General features: G+C 52.8%; 5 protein-coding genes across 5 annotated transcripts; 2 read left to right on the top strand and 3 right to left on the bottom strand.

Moving 5' to 3' along the window:
- Window positions 1-73: 73 nt before the first annotated feature.
- Window positions 74-1,596, bottom strand: NEUTE1DRAFT_68762 (uncharacterized protein; the record flags this gene model as incomplete). The annotated part of the gene is made up of 2 exons (XM_009855928.1): window positions 74-895; window positions 953-1,596. The coding sequence occupies 2 exons, from the start codon at window positions 1,556-1,558 to the stop codon at window positions 263-265; spliced, it is 1,239 nt and encodes a 412-aa protein (XP_009854230.1).
- A 2,672-nt stretch (window positions 1,597-4,268) lies between these two features.
- On the top strand, window positions 4,269-5,153 carry NEUTE1DRAFT_140583 (uncharacterized protein; the record flags this gene model as incomplete). Its single annotated transcript, XM_009855927.1, has 3 exons — window positions 4,269-4,332; window positions 4,387-4,660; window positions 4,817-5,153. 3 exons carry the CDS (start codon window positions 4,269-4,271, stop codon window positions 5,151-5,153), a joined length of 675 nt encoding a protein of 224 aa, XP_009854229.1.
- A 346-nt stretch (window positions 5,154-5,499) lies between these two features.
- Window positions 5,500-6,594, bottom strand: NEUTE1DRAFT_49163 (uncharacterized protein; the record flags this gene model as incomplete). The annotated part of the gene is made up of 1 exon (XM_009855551.1): window positions 5,500-6,594. One exon carries the CDS (start codon window positions 6,592-6,594, stop codon window positions 5,500-5,502), a length of 1,095 nt encoding a protein of 364 aa, XP_009853853.1.
- Window positions 6,595-8,964: 2,370 nt separating this feature from the next.
- On the top strand, window positions 8,965-10,917 carry NEUTE1DRAFT_103712 (uncharacterized protein; the record flags this gene model as incomplete). The annotated part of the gene is made up of 5 exons (XM_009855926.1): window positions 8,965-9,062; window positions 9,210-9,533; window positions 9,622-9,705; window positions 9,755-10,313; window positions 10,420-10,917. 5 exons carry the CDS (start codon window positions 8,965-8,967, stop codon window positions 10,915-10,917), a joined length of 1,563 nt encoding a protein of 520 aa, XP_009854228.1.
- NEUTE1DRAFT_118112 (uncharacterized protein) lies at window positions 10,831-12,857 on the bottom strand (the record flags this gene model as incomplete). The annotated part of the gene is made up of 2 exons (XM_009855925.1): window positions 10,831-11,156; window positions 11,219-12,857. 2 exons carry the CDS (start codon window positions 12,809-12,811, stop codon window positions 11,127-11,129), a joined length of 1,623 nt encoding a protein of 540 aa, XP_009854227.1.
- Between the last annotated feature and the right edge of the window lie 803 nt (window positions 12,858-13,660).

The raw sequence follows: 13,660 nt of genomic DNA, 5'->3' as shown, positions 1-13,660 counted from the left end.
TTGGCCTTGAACAGGTGATAAAGGTAAAGATGGGTTTACGTACTGACTGTGCATATATCTCGCTGTCGCATGTGGACTTATAGATCTTGTATTCGCTTGCGTTCTACAGCATCCTACGGAGTGCTTCAGTAACTACGTCTGAATCTAGTCTAAAGAAAATTCGAGTGCGAGAGAGAAACCAGCTTATAGCTCATCTATTGATGACATGCCACTCACCTAACCCCCTTTTTTTTTCCACCACATGTAGACCCAACCATAGCGCTTACTTCTTGTGCTTGATTCTCTCCTCATGCGCAGCTACTACGCCATCATCGGGAACCCTACCCTTATCTTCGGGCCGCCTGGTGTTGACATAGCCATCTCCTGGGCTGGCCCAGGCAAAGTCAATCCATTCACCCAAGGCTGGCCACATCTCATCCTCCACCAACTTCAGGATCTTCTCCTGGCGCTCTGTTCCGTATACGCGACCGTCTGCCTTTCCCCCAGCAGCCGCCACCTTTTTCAATCCTTCCAACACGTCATTCCACTCGGTGACTGTCTCCTCCAACTCGGGAATGGATGAGACACCGCACACCGTTGCGCCCACCTTCAACGGGGACCCAGGTTCAGCATCAACACCAACCTCCGCCTCGGCGCCCACCCTCGCCCACTCCTCCAGCGCCCAACGGATCGCCACACTCTCCAGCCTCTCGCCCTTAGCCGCCGCCAACTCGCCCAGCTTCTTGCATGCAATCCTCAAATCCGGCGGCGACGGATGCCACTTGACTAACGGGCTCTCCTTCGAGTCCGGGTTAGGCGGGATTCCCTTTTGCGTCAACAACCCCATGCCCAACATGGACGCATTGAGAATGACCTCGACCCCAGCCTTCTTGAACCTCTTCAACACACTGCTTTCCTCCTCCTCCTCCTCCTTTTGCTCCCTCTTCTTATCATCAGAAACGTACTCCTCAACACTCAACAGCCGATTCTGCACCGTAAAATGCCCATAACTCAACACCGCATCCAACGGCTCTCCCGTTTCTCTGAGAATCATCTCCGCCAGCTCCGCCAGGACCTTGACGGGGAACCCACTTATCCCCACATGTCTAATCAGCCCTTCCTCATCCCGCAACCGCCTCAACTCCTGGACCGCACCCAGCACTTCGGCAGGGGACACGAACTCGACGTCATGCATGTACACCAAATCGAGATAGTCCGTGTGCAGCCTTTGCAAGCTCCGGTAAATGCTGTAGCGCACCCAAGAAGGGGAGTAGTCGAATTCGTCGCCGGCGATGCGGCCGGCTTTGGTGACGATGAAGACGTCCTCGCGCGGGAGCGGGTTCGTCTCAGAAGTGAATAGAGTGTGGAGGGCGTCGCCGAGGAGAATCTCAGAGGGGCCGTAGTAAGGCGAGGTGTCGAAACCACGCACGCCCAGGGAGAGGGCGCACGCGACGATGGAGCGGTAGGGGAGCGAGTGAGGGTCGGGGACGTATTGCGTGTTGAAGGTGGCGGTGCCGAGGAGAAGCGGGGGGAGGGTTGATTTGAGGGGGGCCTTTGGGGCGGTTGTGGATGGCGCCATGGTGGTGATGTCTTTGATGTGAGGTGGAGAGCCCCGTTCGTGAGTAGGATTTTTTTTAAAGGGTAAACCGGCTTCTTCTTCTTCGCCTTTTCAGATTAAAGGTGAAGTTGGCGAGCTGTCGGGCTGAAAGTGAAGTAAAGCTGAGGAGCTGTTATGAGTGAGTTGTCACTTGGTGAAGAGAGGGGGAGCTTCAGTCACTTTTATTGCGGGTCTCTCCGGAGCTGTCGGGTCGTGGCTGATGGTACGGGAAGTGGGGTTTTTGTTCGAAACCTCCACAATCGGTGATGCGCGAGCGCCGCGAGGATCTCGTGGATCACCGAATAGCTTCATCGTTCTAGCCCCCATTTGGCCTGGTGTCCGATGGGTCTGGACCCAGCCGAGGAGGGAGGATCTTTCAACATGCTCACTAGCATGATGTTGGAAGGATATTGGCGTACTTACATAAACTTTGACACCCGCGACGTGCACATATACACGCTGAACTTTCAGCAGATGTTATTGTTATGTTAAACCCATCAACTAGATCGAAGATTTCTTGTTTTGCAAAAGGTGCTCTCCTGTTTTCTTCGTGGCGCATTTCCTCCCCTAATGCTTTTCTCTTAGTAATGCTCGCAGCTTCCTAGTAATATAACTTGATTACACAAAGGTCATAATGGATAATTGAACGGGAGCATTACGGTTGGGAACGTTTCGATTACTAAGGAGCCACGGACAGAATCGATTGCGACTATGCGCGAGTGCGGGCGTCGTAAAGGGCATCTTGTATACCTAGTAAAGTGGAAGGAGTAGGAGAGCGAAGTAGAATGAGTGAAAGGAGCGGCAGTGGTGGCTTCAACATTCAAAATTTGCCAACAAAACTGAACATGAACAAGTAGGTACAGAACATGATACCGGGCGCCTTACTAGGCCAACAATCCCTTCAAGTATCTTGATGAGAACCTCCCACCTTTCAAGAAATGCCCCTACCTGAATTGGGGAATCCTAGGCCCTCAGTCCCCTAAAGAATTGGCGCCAAATGCGGAGGAGCGTCCGCTGTTGGAGATACCCCGCCCTCGGTGTAAAGCACGCCAAGTTCGGTACAACCTCGGGCACAAACCAGGCGCACACTGGCTTTTGGTCTCGATTTCAAAACGGCACCCGAATTCTCCCCTCTTCTTCACCTCGACCACTTTTGGTAATTTTCAACGCCTCTCTGACCGGAACCTTCCTTTAGCGACGATCTCATGTCAGCCACAAGCTCGAAACTTATCATGCTCTCCCCTTATTCTCAAAGATGTCCTCGTCTTAACGTAGTGTCTCTCGTCAACATCGTCTCCGATTTGGCTTCGCTTCACCACGACGAGAAATGTGCATGTTGAGATTGATGACAGCCCGAACTTGGGAATTTCAGAGCCGATTCTCTTTTATATTGGCAACGACGTGCCCGTTCTACCTCTCTTCGCTCTGCTCAGGCTTTCCACTATCGCTGAATTCGGGCAAACCTTTTCCTTCTGTGCCCGGACTGCGACAGTTCCTGTCTATATCTGACGAGATGTCATTATTGGACACTCGACGATACCGATAGAACACTCGGGAAGACGACAAACTTTGCACCCGTGTTGCGATCCAGAGAGGAATATTCACATAACTAAACCAACAACTACTTGCCCTGCCCATATCGAACTCTTTCGCTAACGAAAGCCAGCGAAACAAAAATGGATGCCACTGCATCTTTTGTCCTCTGGGGAGCTCGGCACTTTATTTCGAAGCAATGCCAAGATGTTATACGCACTAACTCCTTGCATCCCGCCTTCATGTTTCCCTACTCGGGCTATATTAGAGACTACTTCACATATCGGAACCTTCAAGAACCGCATTCATTAGCCTAAACCTGGTGAAGATCCCCATACGGCCACATCACTTCCTCTCGTCCCGCGTCTCGTGGCTGAGTTGCTTGAAAGTATTGCTCGACGCGAATCGAACGAGGTTGAGGTCTTTCGTCCCGTACCTGCTTATTCACGGCATGATTAAAATTCATCTATATCCTGGAGATAATTACTTCATCCTTTCCAATCCACACCGAATCATATCCAATCATTAAACAAAACGCCATCTTTTCACACTAACGTATCAACATTTTCTCAAAATATCTATATAAAGGTAATCTCAAGCGTAGGCTGTAATTATTCAGGTCTTCAAGAGGCAAGCTTCAAAGGAGTCAGAAAAAGGAATTTGTTCAATTCCTGAACCCGGTAAACAAGTGGCAGACTATATATGACGACGAGCATGTTGATGTCAGTCACGCTGCAAACTTCTCAACCCTTGACCGTGAACCACATGTGTCAATCCTACCGTGTCAGCCGTCTAAACTGAAGTAGCCTCCGGGTCAGGATCAGCTCCTCCCTTCATATTCCGCTTGGCCTCGACGGTCTGGATAACCGGTTACAAGTGCATGCTGAAGTAGCAGCTTCAAGCCGGGTTTGTTGTCTCGGTAGCATCCGGACATGGTTCATATTTCACAGTTTATGCCTTTTATATCAACGGAAACAATCCTCCAGGCTTCAGAACACTTTCCAGACTGGCATTGTGGTCTTATTACTCGGCCGTTGACCTCTCAAGCGCACTATAGAACATTCTATGGCCTCTATTCCTACACCTCTCCCACACCGTACTCGGTGTCCTCCGTGTATTTCCTAGGCGAACTGTACGTAAGAGGACCAGCGACTCCAACATGCATCTTCCACGAGTAGCAATGAGTCTAGCTAGTCTCCTGGGAGCCAGCAAGCCAGCTCTCAGTAAGATTCCCCATCTCGAACCTCATACAGAACAAAGCTGACCTTTGCCGACAGCCCCCAGACAGTTCGAACCAGACTCCAGCGTCTACGTAGATGCCGACACAGGCCTGACCTTCGCCTCTTACACCAGCGACCGCAGCATTATCTTCCGCGTCGCCATACCCGACGTCATTCCCGCCGACCTCATCTACGACACCGTCCTCCAGATCGTCGCCCCCATCGACGTCGGCTGGGCCGGCTTTGCCTGGGGCGGCCACATGACTTACAACCCGCTTGGTATCGCCTGGGCAAACGACAAGGAAGTCGTCCTCTCTCCAAGGATTGCTTAGTACGTTTTAGTTTACATTTCTCCTCCTCCGCATCCCATCCCATCCCATCCCATTTCACCAACAAACCAACCCCCTTTCTCTATATCCTCTCTCCCATCATTTCTCTTTGAGGCCGCCCACTACCCACAAACTAACACCACCACCTACAACAACAGCGGCTACTACTCCCCGCCCGCCTACACTGACTCGCACTACACTGTTCTGAAAAAGGGCACGCACATCAACGCGACGCATTTCCAAGTCACGGCCAAGTGCACCGGCTGCTCGTCGTGGGGGGATGAGTCCACCGGCATCGGCAACATTGACCCGGAGTATCAGACCACGCTGGCGTATGCGTACGGGAACACCAAGGTCGATACACCGGCGGACGTACAGTCTACATTTGGCATTCATGATAGTTTGGGACACCCGATTTATGATTTGGCGGTGGCGAAGAATGCGGACTTTGCGAAGAAGGTGGCTGCGCTGGCTGCTGCGGGTGAGGCGACTTGAGGGAGTGGTGACCGAGGTTTGTCAAGCTAAGTCGTGAAAGGGGCTTTTTTTTCGTCAAGAGGGTGGTGGGTGATGTGGGAAGGGTACATTATTATGCAGGATGTGAAATCATCGTGGTGTGTTGAATGAGAAGACAAATCTGTACAGCTGGCGACTTATAAAGACTTAAACTTAAGCTATGTCGCTTATTGTTCTACTATCCTACACACGTTCCCGAGTCGTATACTGCTAGTTTTCGTTATATAGGTATCAGAATGAAAGCTGGACTCATCCACGAGTTAGAAGTGAACCGAATCCCAACATTCAACGTCTCTGCGATGTTTTCAAGAACCTAAAATCGTAACATCTACCTCTTTTCATCATCCACGGGCTCTTCATAAACTCTCCCTTGAAAGCATATGCACCACCCCGCCGCCGCAATCGCCACAACAGCCAAATAAAACCACCAAGCAGCACCTACTACACCCTCTCGCACCCCTTTCGCATACGCCACTCCTCCAACAACCGGCCCAACCACGCTCGCCAGGCTCGTCACCATATTTCCCACCACCTGTACCTTCTCCTGCACCCCCTCCTCCGACGATGCCGACTCAGCAAGCAAGACCTCAGCACTAGGCACCGCCATCGTCATTGCTAGCGTCTGTCCCCCTATTACCACCCCCAAAGCAATCCACTTCCAGATCTCGGCGCACCCTTCTGTGGTATCCTGGTGACCCCAAGAGAACAAAGAAAGGTAAGGAGTTACCAAGTACACAAAAGGAAAGATAGCCAGCGAGAGCTCGAACAAGCCCACAGTGCTTAGCCGGTTCTGCCACCGGGGGTAGATGAACCCTCGAAAAAGGAGGCCGAGAAGCCCAAAGAGGGAGAGGTAGAGAGAGATCATAAGAGGTGAGAGGGAAAGTCCCCCGGTGAAGCGGAAGAGGGTGGGCACTAGGGAGTGGAAGGAGTTCGACAAGAGGGGACTGTAAGGTGAAGAAGGGGTGGAGATGTGGAGGGGGAGAATGAAAGTGAAGGCGGAGGTGTGGAGGGTTAGTAGGAAGGAGGAGATCAAGGGTGGGAGAGTACGGGTTGTGAGGGTGGAGAGAATGGAAGATATGAGTGTGGGCTTTTCAGTGCGGTGGAAGGAGAGAATTGTTGAGGTGTTGCTGAGAAGGATGTATGGTCTCTGTGGGAAATACCCAGTGCCATCTTCGGCCTGGTCTTGCTCAGGCATCGTCTCCCTCAACCATCCTGTAGTTACCGCCGCCACTACCCCAATCAACATGGCGTTCACCACCGAGGGCAACGCAAATGGGTATTCAACCATCCACCTCACTCCCTCCTTACTCTCATTCCAGTTACACGCCCCTTCTGCACCAAACAACCCCGGAAATGCCTTCACCGGCTCAGCCAAAAGCCCACCCATCGCCAGCCCAGCCACCATTCCTAGGTTGCTCACCATTGACAATACTTGGTGTGCCTTGTCTCGGTACTTCTTCTTCCTGCCAGCAAATTTATCCGCCATACTCCTCAGCATCCCTTCATCCCCACTCGCCAGTCCCATCACCATTCTCCAAAACAACAAAGCCCAAAACGATCGACTAAGCCCAAACGCCAGGCTTGCAACTGCCGAGATGGCTAGACTCCATATGATGGGAAGTTTTTCCCCATGTCTCCTCCAGGGAAGAAAGGAAGCAAAAAGTTGAGCCAACGGAAAACAAGCCACTAGGATGCCGGAGTAAGTCGACACTAGGGCCGTGGTGGGGATGGCAGTGTAGTAAGTTACTATGTCATCGTTTCCCGCGGCTAAGCTGGGAGTCCTGGTTGGGGAGACGGCGGAGGGGACGAGGTGAAAGAGGTAAGGGAGGAGGAAGAGGTTGGGTAGAGAATCGGAGAAGCGGCAGAGGGAGAGGATTAGGAGCTGGCTTTTGTTGGGGAGGTCGGTCCAGGAGATGGATTCAGTTTCCTTGGGGGTTGGTAATAGAGGTAGAGCCGACTTGGGGTCGTGATGGTCGTGGACATCATGTTGGGAAGGGTGTACTATGGGGTAGTTAGTGACTGGGGGCGGAAAAGGAAGAGAATATGTGAATGGGGTAGGTAGGTGATGTACTGTATGGTAGACCAAGCCGGGATTTATCTCCATCTTCATGACTGAAGTCTATATTGGAGAGCAGGCATGATTGTTCTGGCAATGAGCGTGAGTGTGGCATCTTGGAAAAAGCAAATCGTCCAGCGAGTTGTCTAGCAACTTTGAGAATCTAATGGCAGAACTCAGAGAGCTTATCAAAGGAGGGGGGCGAGGCTCATGATGAGTTTTGTTATTTCTATCTGGGCCGTCCCTTCCTATTCTACCTGAAAATGGGGGAAGGAATGACTTGAAACCTCACAACACAAAGAGGAAGGAGTGTTGGAGCGTTTGTTCCTGACCTCCTACCTCCTGCCTCCTGCCGTATCCAACAATGTATCCTGCTTCAGTCCACTTTCCTTCATTGGTGACGCCATCCGCAAGCCATCAACCAACATGTGTACCTGCAGCAGTGTTTGACTCAGGTACTTACTCGCCGTGCCCGGCTTGCCATCACGCCTCTTGATCGCTGCCCCCCCCAAAGGAACTAAAACATTCTGGACTTGGCATTTTTCCTTGGAATGCAATCTTCCGAGACCGCGAACTCGCAAAAACTTCCCGTCCCAGACATGTCCCACAAAACCTTGTTGACGGATGCAGGTACCGAACCGACGTCTGTCCGTCACAGCATCGTGAAATACACGATACATATGGAGCGAGCCAGGTAAACCATTGGTTCAAGTATCTTTTCCAGACTGCAAATGGCGTGAGCTTGCGAAGCTGCCAAGTGGATGCCGTGAGCAAATGGAAAGCATCAATTATAAGCGCCCCCCTCACTCCAATGTTGGTGATAGTTCTTGAGGGGTTTGCATGAAAATTCTTTATTTTTCCCCTTTCTTTTTGGAAAAGTTCGTTGGCTGTGATGCATGCTGGGTTGATGCTGACTGGACGTTGTCATTGCCGCCGTCACGTATCAAGTTCACAAAGCGGGACAGAAAAACATCGTGAGTTCTCCTATGAAGAGGTGCAAACATCACTTTTCGATTCGGGAATGAAACCTGAAACCAGCCACTCATCAATCAACCAAGGCCTGGCTGGAACTCTTGCAAACACCAAAAATGCGGGGAGCTGTCCGGAACGGGGTTCCGCGCGTCGTTCCAATGCGTGTCCCATTACAACTTCCAAGTCCCAACTGCTTGTTGAGATGTGTCAGTCAAAACCCCCGCACCTTTCGTTCCGATGGATTTTTACAGACGTCGTCCCAATCGGTTCGAATCAGCCCCTTCGTCAGCTCAACTGCGTACCAATCCCGTCGCTGTGGCGGCACACACGGTGCGCGGGGATGAGTTGCATTCATTTGATTCAGGTGACGCAACTAGGGGCGCAAATCCGGGGGAAAAGCTCATGGCAGTGCGCAGTCTCGACAGTGTCACCAAGTGGTGCCCCCATTCCCCGTCCAGTGCTCATATTGAAACCCCACGAATCCTATGGACAAGTCTCGTATGAGCAAAAGCTGTCCGGCCACTCTTGGAAATCAAGAAGGAAGTTGGCAGGCCTTTTTTCTATCATCATTCAACAATCTCATCACGGAACTACCATTCCGATTGTTTCAGGTTCGATTTGCCGCTGTGTGTTGGTTTACACGGAGATAGGAAAGGTACCAGTGCCGCCAACCATCGAATCGGGTCTTTGCCCTGTTTTTCAAACCACTTTGCGAGACACAAAAAAAAGAGAGTGCATTCGGAGGATAGGTATTCATTGTCGATCATGAACGGAATCAAGGACCTGGGCCTGGGCTTCTCCAAAGCCTCGACGCGCTTGCATTTCTTTAGTCTGTTGCTTGCTCTTGGCTCATTTGTCTGGGGGTAAGACTTTTCGAGTTCCAGCTCTCATCGGTCGTCGGCTGTACCTTGTCGCGATATCACAGAGATCAAGTCGCTGTATCAAGTGAAATGCATCGATTTGGTGATCGGAGAACTGGCTCCGGAGTTACACTTCCTGACACTGCACAGATACAACGTTGGCGTTCTCGCCTCGGTCCTCGCCCATCCAGGCTTCCGCGAGACCATCCCTGACTATGGTCCGTATAGGCGCGGCCTCATCACAGCCATCTACTACCTTGGCACATGGCTGAGTTACGTCTTCTTCTCCCGTCCCGCGACGGATCTGCTCGGCCGTCGCTATGCTGCCATGGTGGGCATGTCCGTGTTATGCGTAGGCCAGGCACTTCAGGCTGCTGCGTCTGGGTCGGTGGCTCTTAGTATGGTGATATCTGGACGGGTTGTTTCTGGCTTGGGCACCGGTATTGTCTCGACGAGTGTGCCATTGTATCAAAGGTATGTGACAGGGATTGTCTTGTTTGAAATTCATCACAAGCGAGATGATCTTCATGTCCATAGGGCTGACCCATGGTTTATTGCATAGTGAAATTGCCCCGGCCCAACAGCGAGGCAGACTTGTTGTTTTGAACCATGTCGGGTTTGTCGCTGGACTTGCCTCTGGCTTCTGGTAAGTGGTATCCATCACAACAACCTCGAGTCACTCTGACATCCCTCAGGGTCGGCTACGCCATAACCTTCTGGAACGACTCACACGGCTACCTCAGCGGATGGCGCCTGTCCGTCTCCCTCTCCTTCATCCCCGCCCTCTTCTTCTTCGTCGGCCTCCCCTTCCTGTACGAGTCTCCGCGGTGGCTCGTCGAGCACGGCCGCCCTGACGAAGCCCTCAAAGCCCTGCAGTTCTACCGCGAAGGATCCTTCACCCCTTCGCAAATCCAGAGCGAACTGACAGACATCAAGCGCAATGTGTCCGCCTACCAGGCCACTGGCCTAAAGAAATGGACCTCCCTTTTCACCAACCCCAGCTTGTTCTCGCGCCTGTGGCGAGCTGCACTGCTCCATTTCATGGCGCAGATGTGCGGCGCTACGGCCATGAAGTATTATCTGCCGGAACTGTTTAGGGTGCTGGGACTGAGCCCGCGCGTGTCGCTGCTGGCGGGCGGGATCGAGAGCACCCTGAAGATTGGGTGTACGGTGTTGGAGATGTTTGTTATTGATAAGGTGGGGAGGAGGGTGACACTGGCTGTTGGGGCGGGGATTATGGCTTTTGCATTGTTGGTGAGTTACACGTTTCCATTTGCCTGTTGGACCTAACTAGGACTTGGACTGGGACAAAGGAATGTGAAAGTAAAGTGCTGACTGCTGACTGCAAAATCCCGGGCAGATCAACGGCGCCCTCCCCCTCGCTTACCCCAACAACACCAACCGCGCCTCAGACTACACCTGCGTCGTCTTCATCTTCATCTACTCGCTTGGCTACAGCATGGGTTTCGGCCCGGCGGCTTGGGTCTACGGGTCTGAGATCTTCCCCACTGCCGCTCGCGCGCGTGGGTTGAGCTTCGCTGCTTCTGGTGGCGCGGTCGGGTCAATTATTGTTTCCCAACTGTGGCCTATCGGGATTGCAGAGCTTGGCTCGAAGATTTACTTCTTCTTCATGGCGGTGAATTTGGCTTGCGTACCGATTATCTTCTTGCTCTATCCTGAAACCAAGGGACGTCCGCTGGAGGATATGGAGGTGCTGTTTGGCGGGTATGAGGGTGGAACTCTGTCAACTACGTCTTTGCTTTTGGCTGATGACAGGGAAGATGGGAACGGGGAGGATGAGGAGAATGAAATACTGGGTAGGCCGTTGCTTGGTGATGGAAGGGGCATGGCAAGGTAGGTCTTGTTTCTCCGTAATTTGTTACGCATGTCATTCGATTATGATTTTGGATAAGCTGGGAACCAGGAGTCGCAAGTGTATGTATGAATGAGTAAAGCCTTGTGTACATGGGAGGCTATATTTTATGCCAAAAAAAGAGACTACAGTGAAAGGATGCAGAATCGACTCGTAGTAAGAAGACAAAAGGCTGCTGCCACTCCGCCACAGCTCTAGTAAAAGAGCTCAACGGCATCGAAGATCTGGATCCAACATTAGCAAACGCCCGTTTCACAATCAAGAAAGCCCGAAAGGGAATACTCACAAAGTTAGGACTCAAAAACGTAGCCCCACTGCTCCCCGACAGCGCACTGATGGTGATCGTATTCGTCCCACTGACCAGCTTACCCGCCGGCACCGCCACATCGTAGACCTCTCCATACCCCCTATACGCGCCTCTGGTGACACCACGGCTATCAATCTTGACAGGAGCGGCGGGAGCGGACGCCGACCACCCATTCACCACCACCTGCGGGCGCGCACCAGCAAAAGCCAGAGTAGTGGCGATCCTTAGCGTGGTCGCCTGGCTCGGCGCGCTGCCCAAGTTGAACTTGATCGTAACTGGGTTATTAACGCTCTTGAACACAGCCATGGGGAAGTCGCTCAGCGAAGAGCTACCGACGGTGTACGTCAGCGGGCCCCAGCTCGACATGCGGCTGTCGGAGGGGTGCATGCGCAAGAACTTGTCGGCGTTGCGGAACCCTGTGGGCTGGCCGTCGTACTCGCCGATCTTGAACAGCGTCGTATGGCTGGTGTTGAAGGTGCTGGCGATGCTGGCGACGGTGGTCTGACCCGCGGAGACGGTCACGGTCGAGGTGGCTACCTTGAACTCGGTCTGGTAGAGCACCATGGTGTAGGTGCCCGGCTTCATCTTGGGCGAGGTGAAATCTCCGTTGGAGGCTGTCCTGACCCAGTACTGCGCCGCAGCGTTGTACCAGTGCACGACGCCCTCGAAGCCGGAGGGGATACCGGTGGCGCGCCCGATGACGGTGCCGCGCTGCGAGTCGGGCACGTAGCCGGTCACGCCGAGCTCGCCGAACCAGGAGACGTCGACGGTCTTGAGCTTCGGGATGCCCGAGCGCGAAAAGGTCATCAGGTACGGACCGTGCAGGCCCATGCGGCGGTCTTCGGTCTGGACGTGCCCGCTGTTCATGTAGTTGTACAGGTTGGTGCTGTCGCCGGCGTTGTTGGAGTCGATGTCGCGGAAGAAAGGGCCGCCCGAGGAGGATTCCTGCTGGGGCGTGATGATGCAGACGTGCATGAGGTCGGAGCCGCCGTAGACGCAGTGTGAATCCTCGTCGATAAAGCGAGTAGAGGAGTAGAACTTGGAGCGGGTCTGGCCGTCGACGACGAATACATCGGAGCCCTCGACGGTGGAGGAAGATCCTTTGGTGGTGGAAACCTCGCCATAGGGGTACTCGTACGGGAGCTTGTCGGACAACAGGCGGGCAATGAAGCGAAGCTCGCCGATCGCGGGCTCGGCCGTGATGTATGTGGCCATGTAGATGGTGCTGTCGGCCTCCTTGACGATCATGTACTGGGTCAGGGTCGAAGTGACGCAGGTCACTTTGATGAACTTGGACGTCGACCCATTGATCTGGCTGACAGAGACGGTGGCCTTGCCGAGGCCGGATCCGATGTGGGTGCCCTGCTTGCTATACTGGAGTTCGGTGCCTCGGTACTTGATCGAGTTGATGTCGCAGCTGGACTTGCTCACGGAGAAAATCAAAGGGTTCGCGGAGCCGGCATCAATGATAAAGTTGTTGCCGGAGGTGGTGTACCCAAAGGCAGCAAGTGTCCCCGAGACGAAGAGGGAAACAGCCAAAAAGGCCACATGAAAGAGAGTGAGGAACCCCATGTTGCTCTCCTGTTAACTGCAGTAACAGAGACGATAGAGCTGGCACGTTCAAGGTTGCCGTGAGTAGAAGGCAGCACAAGAGCACATCGGAAATGCTGGTGTCATCTTATATAGGTCTGATGGACTAGGCGGGGACAAGAGCTGGTACTCGTATGCCGTGCCATGCCTCTCCCGCGATCTCGGTTCTCGGAATGAAAACCGTTGTTCCCAGTCATATCGACAGTCATAAGAAAGACTCGATTGGCGGAACAAGACTGGAGGCCGTATTTCCATGGCCGTTGATGGCAAGCTGGTTGCGTAGCGAGAAGGTAGGCTGGTCAAATTGGGTTACATTCAATGGCTAAACGACAGGAATTTCCGAGAAAGGCGTGTGTGTTCATGCTGCCAAGACGGTGGATTTGCGGTCGAAACCTCGAAGCGGCGGTTTCAGGTACCGAAGACCAGAATGGTAAGTGACAGGGGAGGACCTAAACCCCTTTAATTCAGGAATTCAGTTCCTCTGTGGAGTATGTGTCCAAACAGAACAAAGGCTGGCTCCTTTATCCCCGTCGCCTCATCCTCGCTTAATGCCCAAATGCCTGATGATCCCAAGAAATATCACCAGTTGAGAGGGGTCATCACGGCAAACACGAGATGTGTGCGGGGTTCATGAACTCTCTTCTAGACTGCATGTCTTCGATTGTTCGGTGTAGTAACATCATGGATGCGTTTGGGATACCTGTTTGGCGGTTAGCGAAAGGCTTCGAAAACGAGATTTAGCGCCCAATATCATTGCTTCACGACGACTAGCACAAGGATCAAGCAGTCCCAGTTGGCTACTACAAAGCTCTACGACCCTACCACATTTGT

Source organism: Neurospora tetrasperma, assembly GCF_000213175.1.
Source record: "Neurospora tetrasperma FGSC 2508 unplaced genomic scaffold NEUTE1scaffold_6, whole genome shotgun sequence".
In the NCBI taxonomy this organism is placed as follows: domain Eukaryota; kingdom Fungi; phylum Ascomycota; class Sordariomycetes; order Sordariales; family Sordariaceae; genus Neurospora; species Neurospora tetrasperma.
Note: the sequence above shows the minus strand (reverse complement) of the source record. Positions and strands in the feature narration are given on the sequence as shown.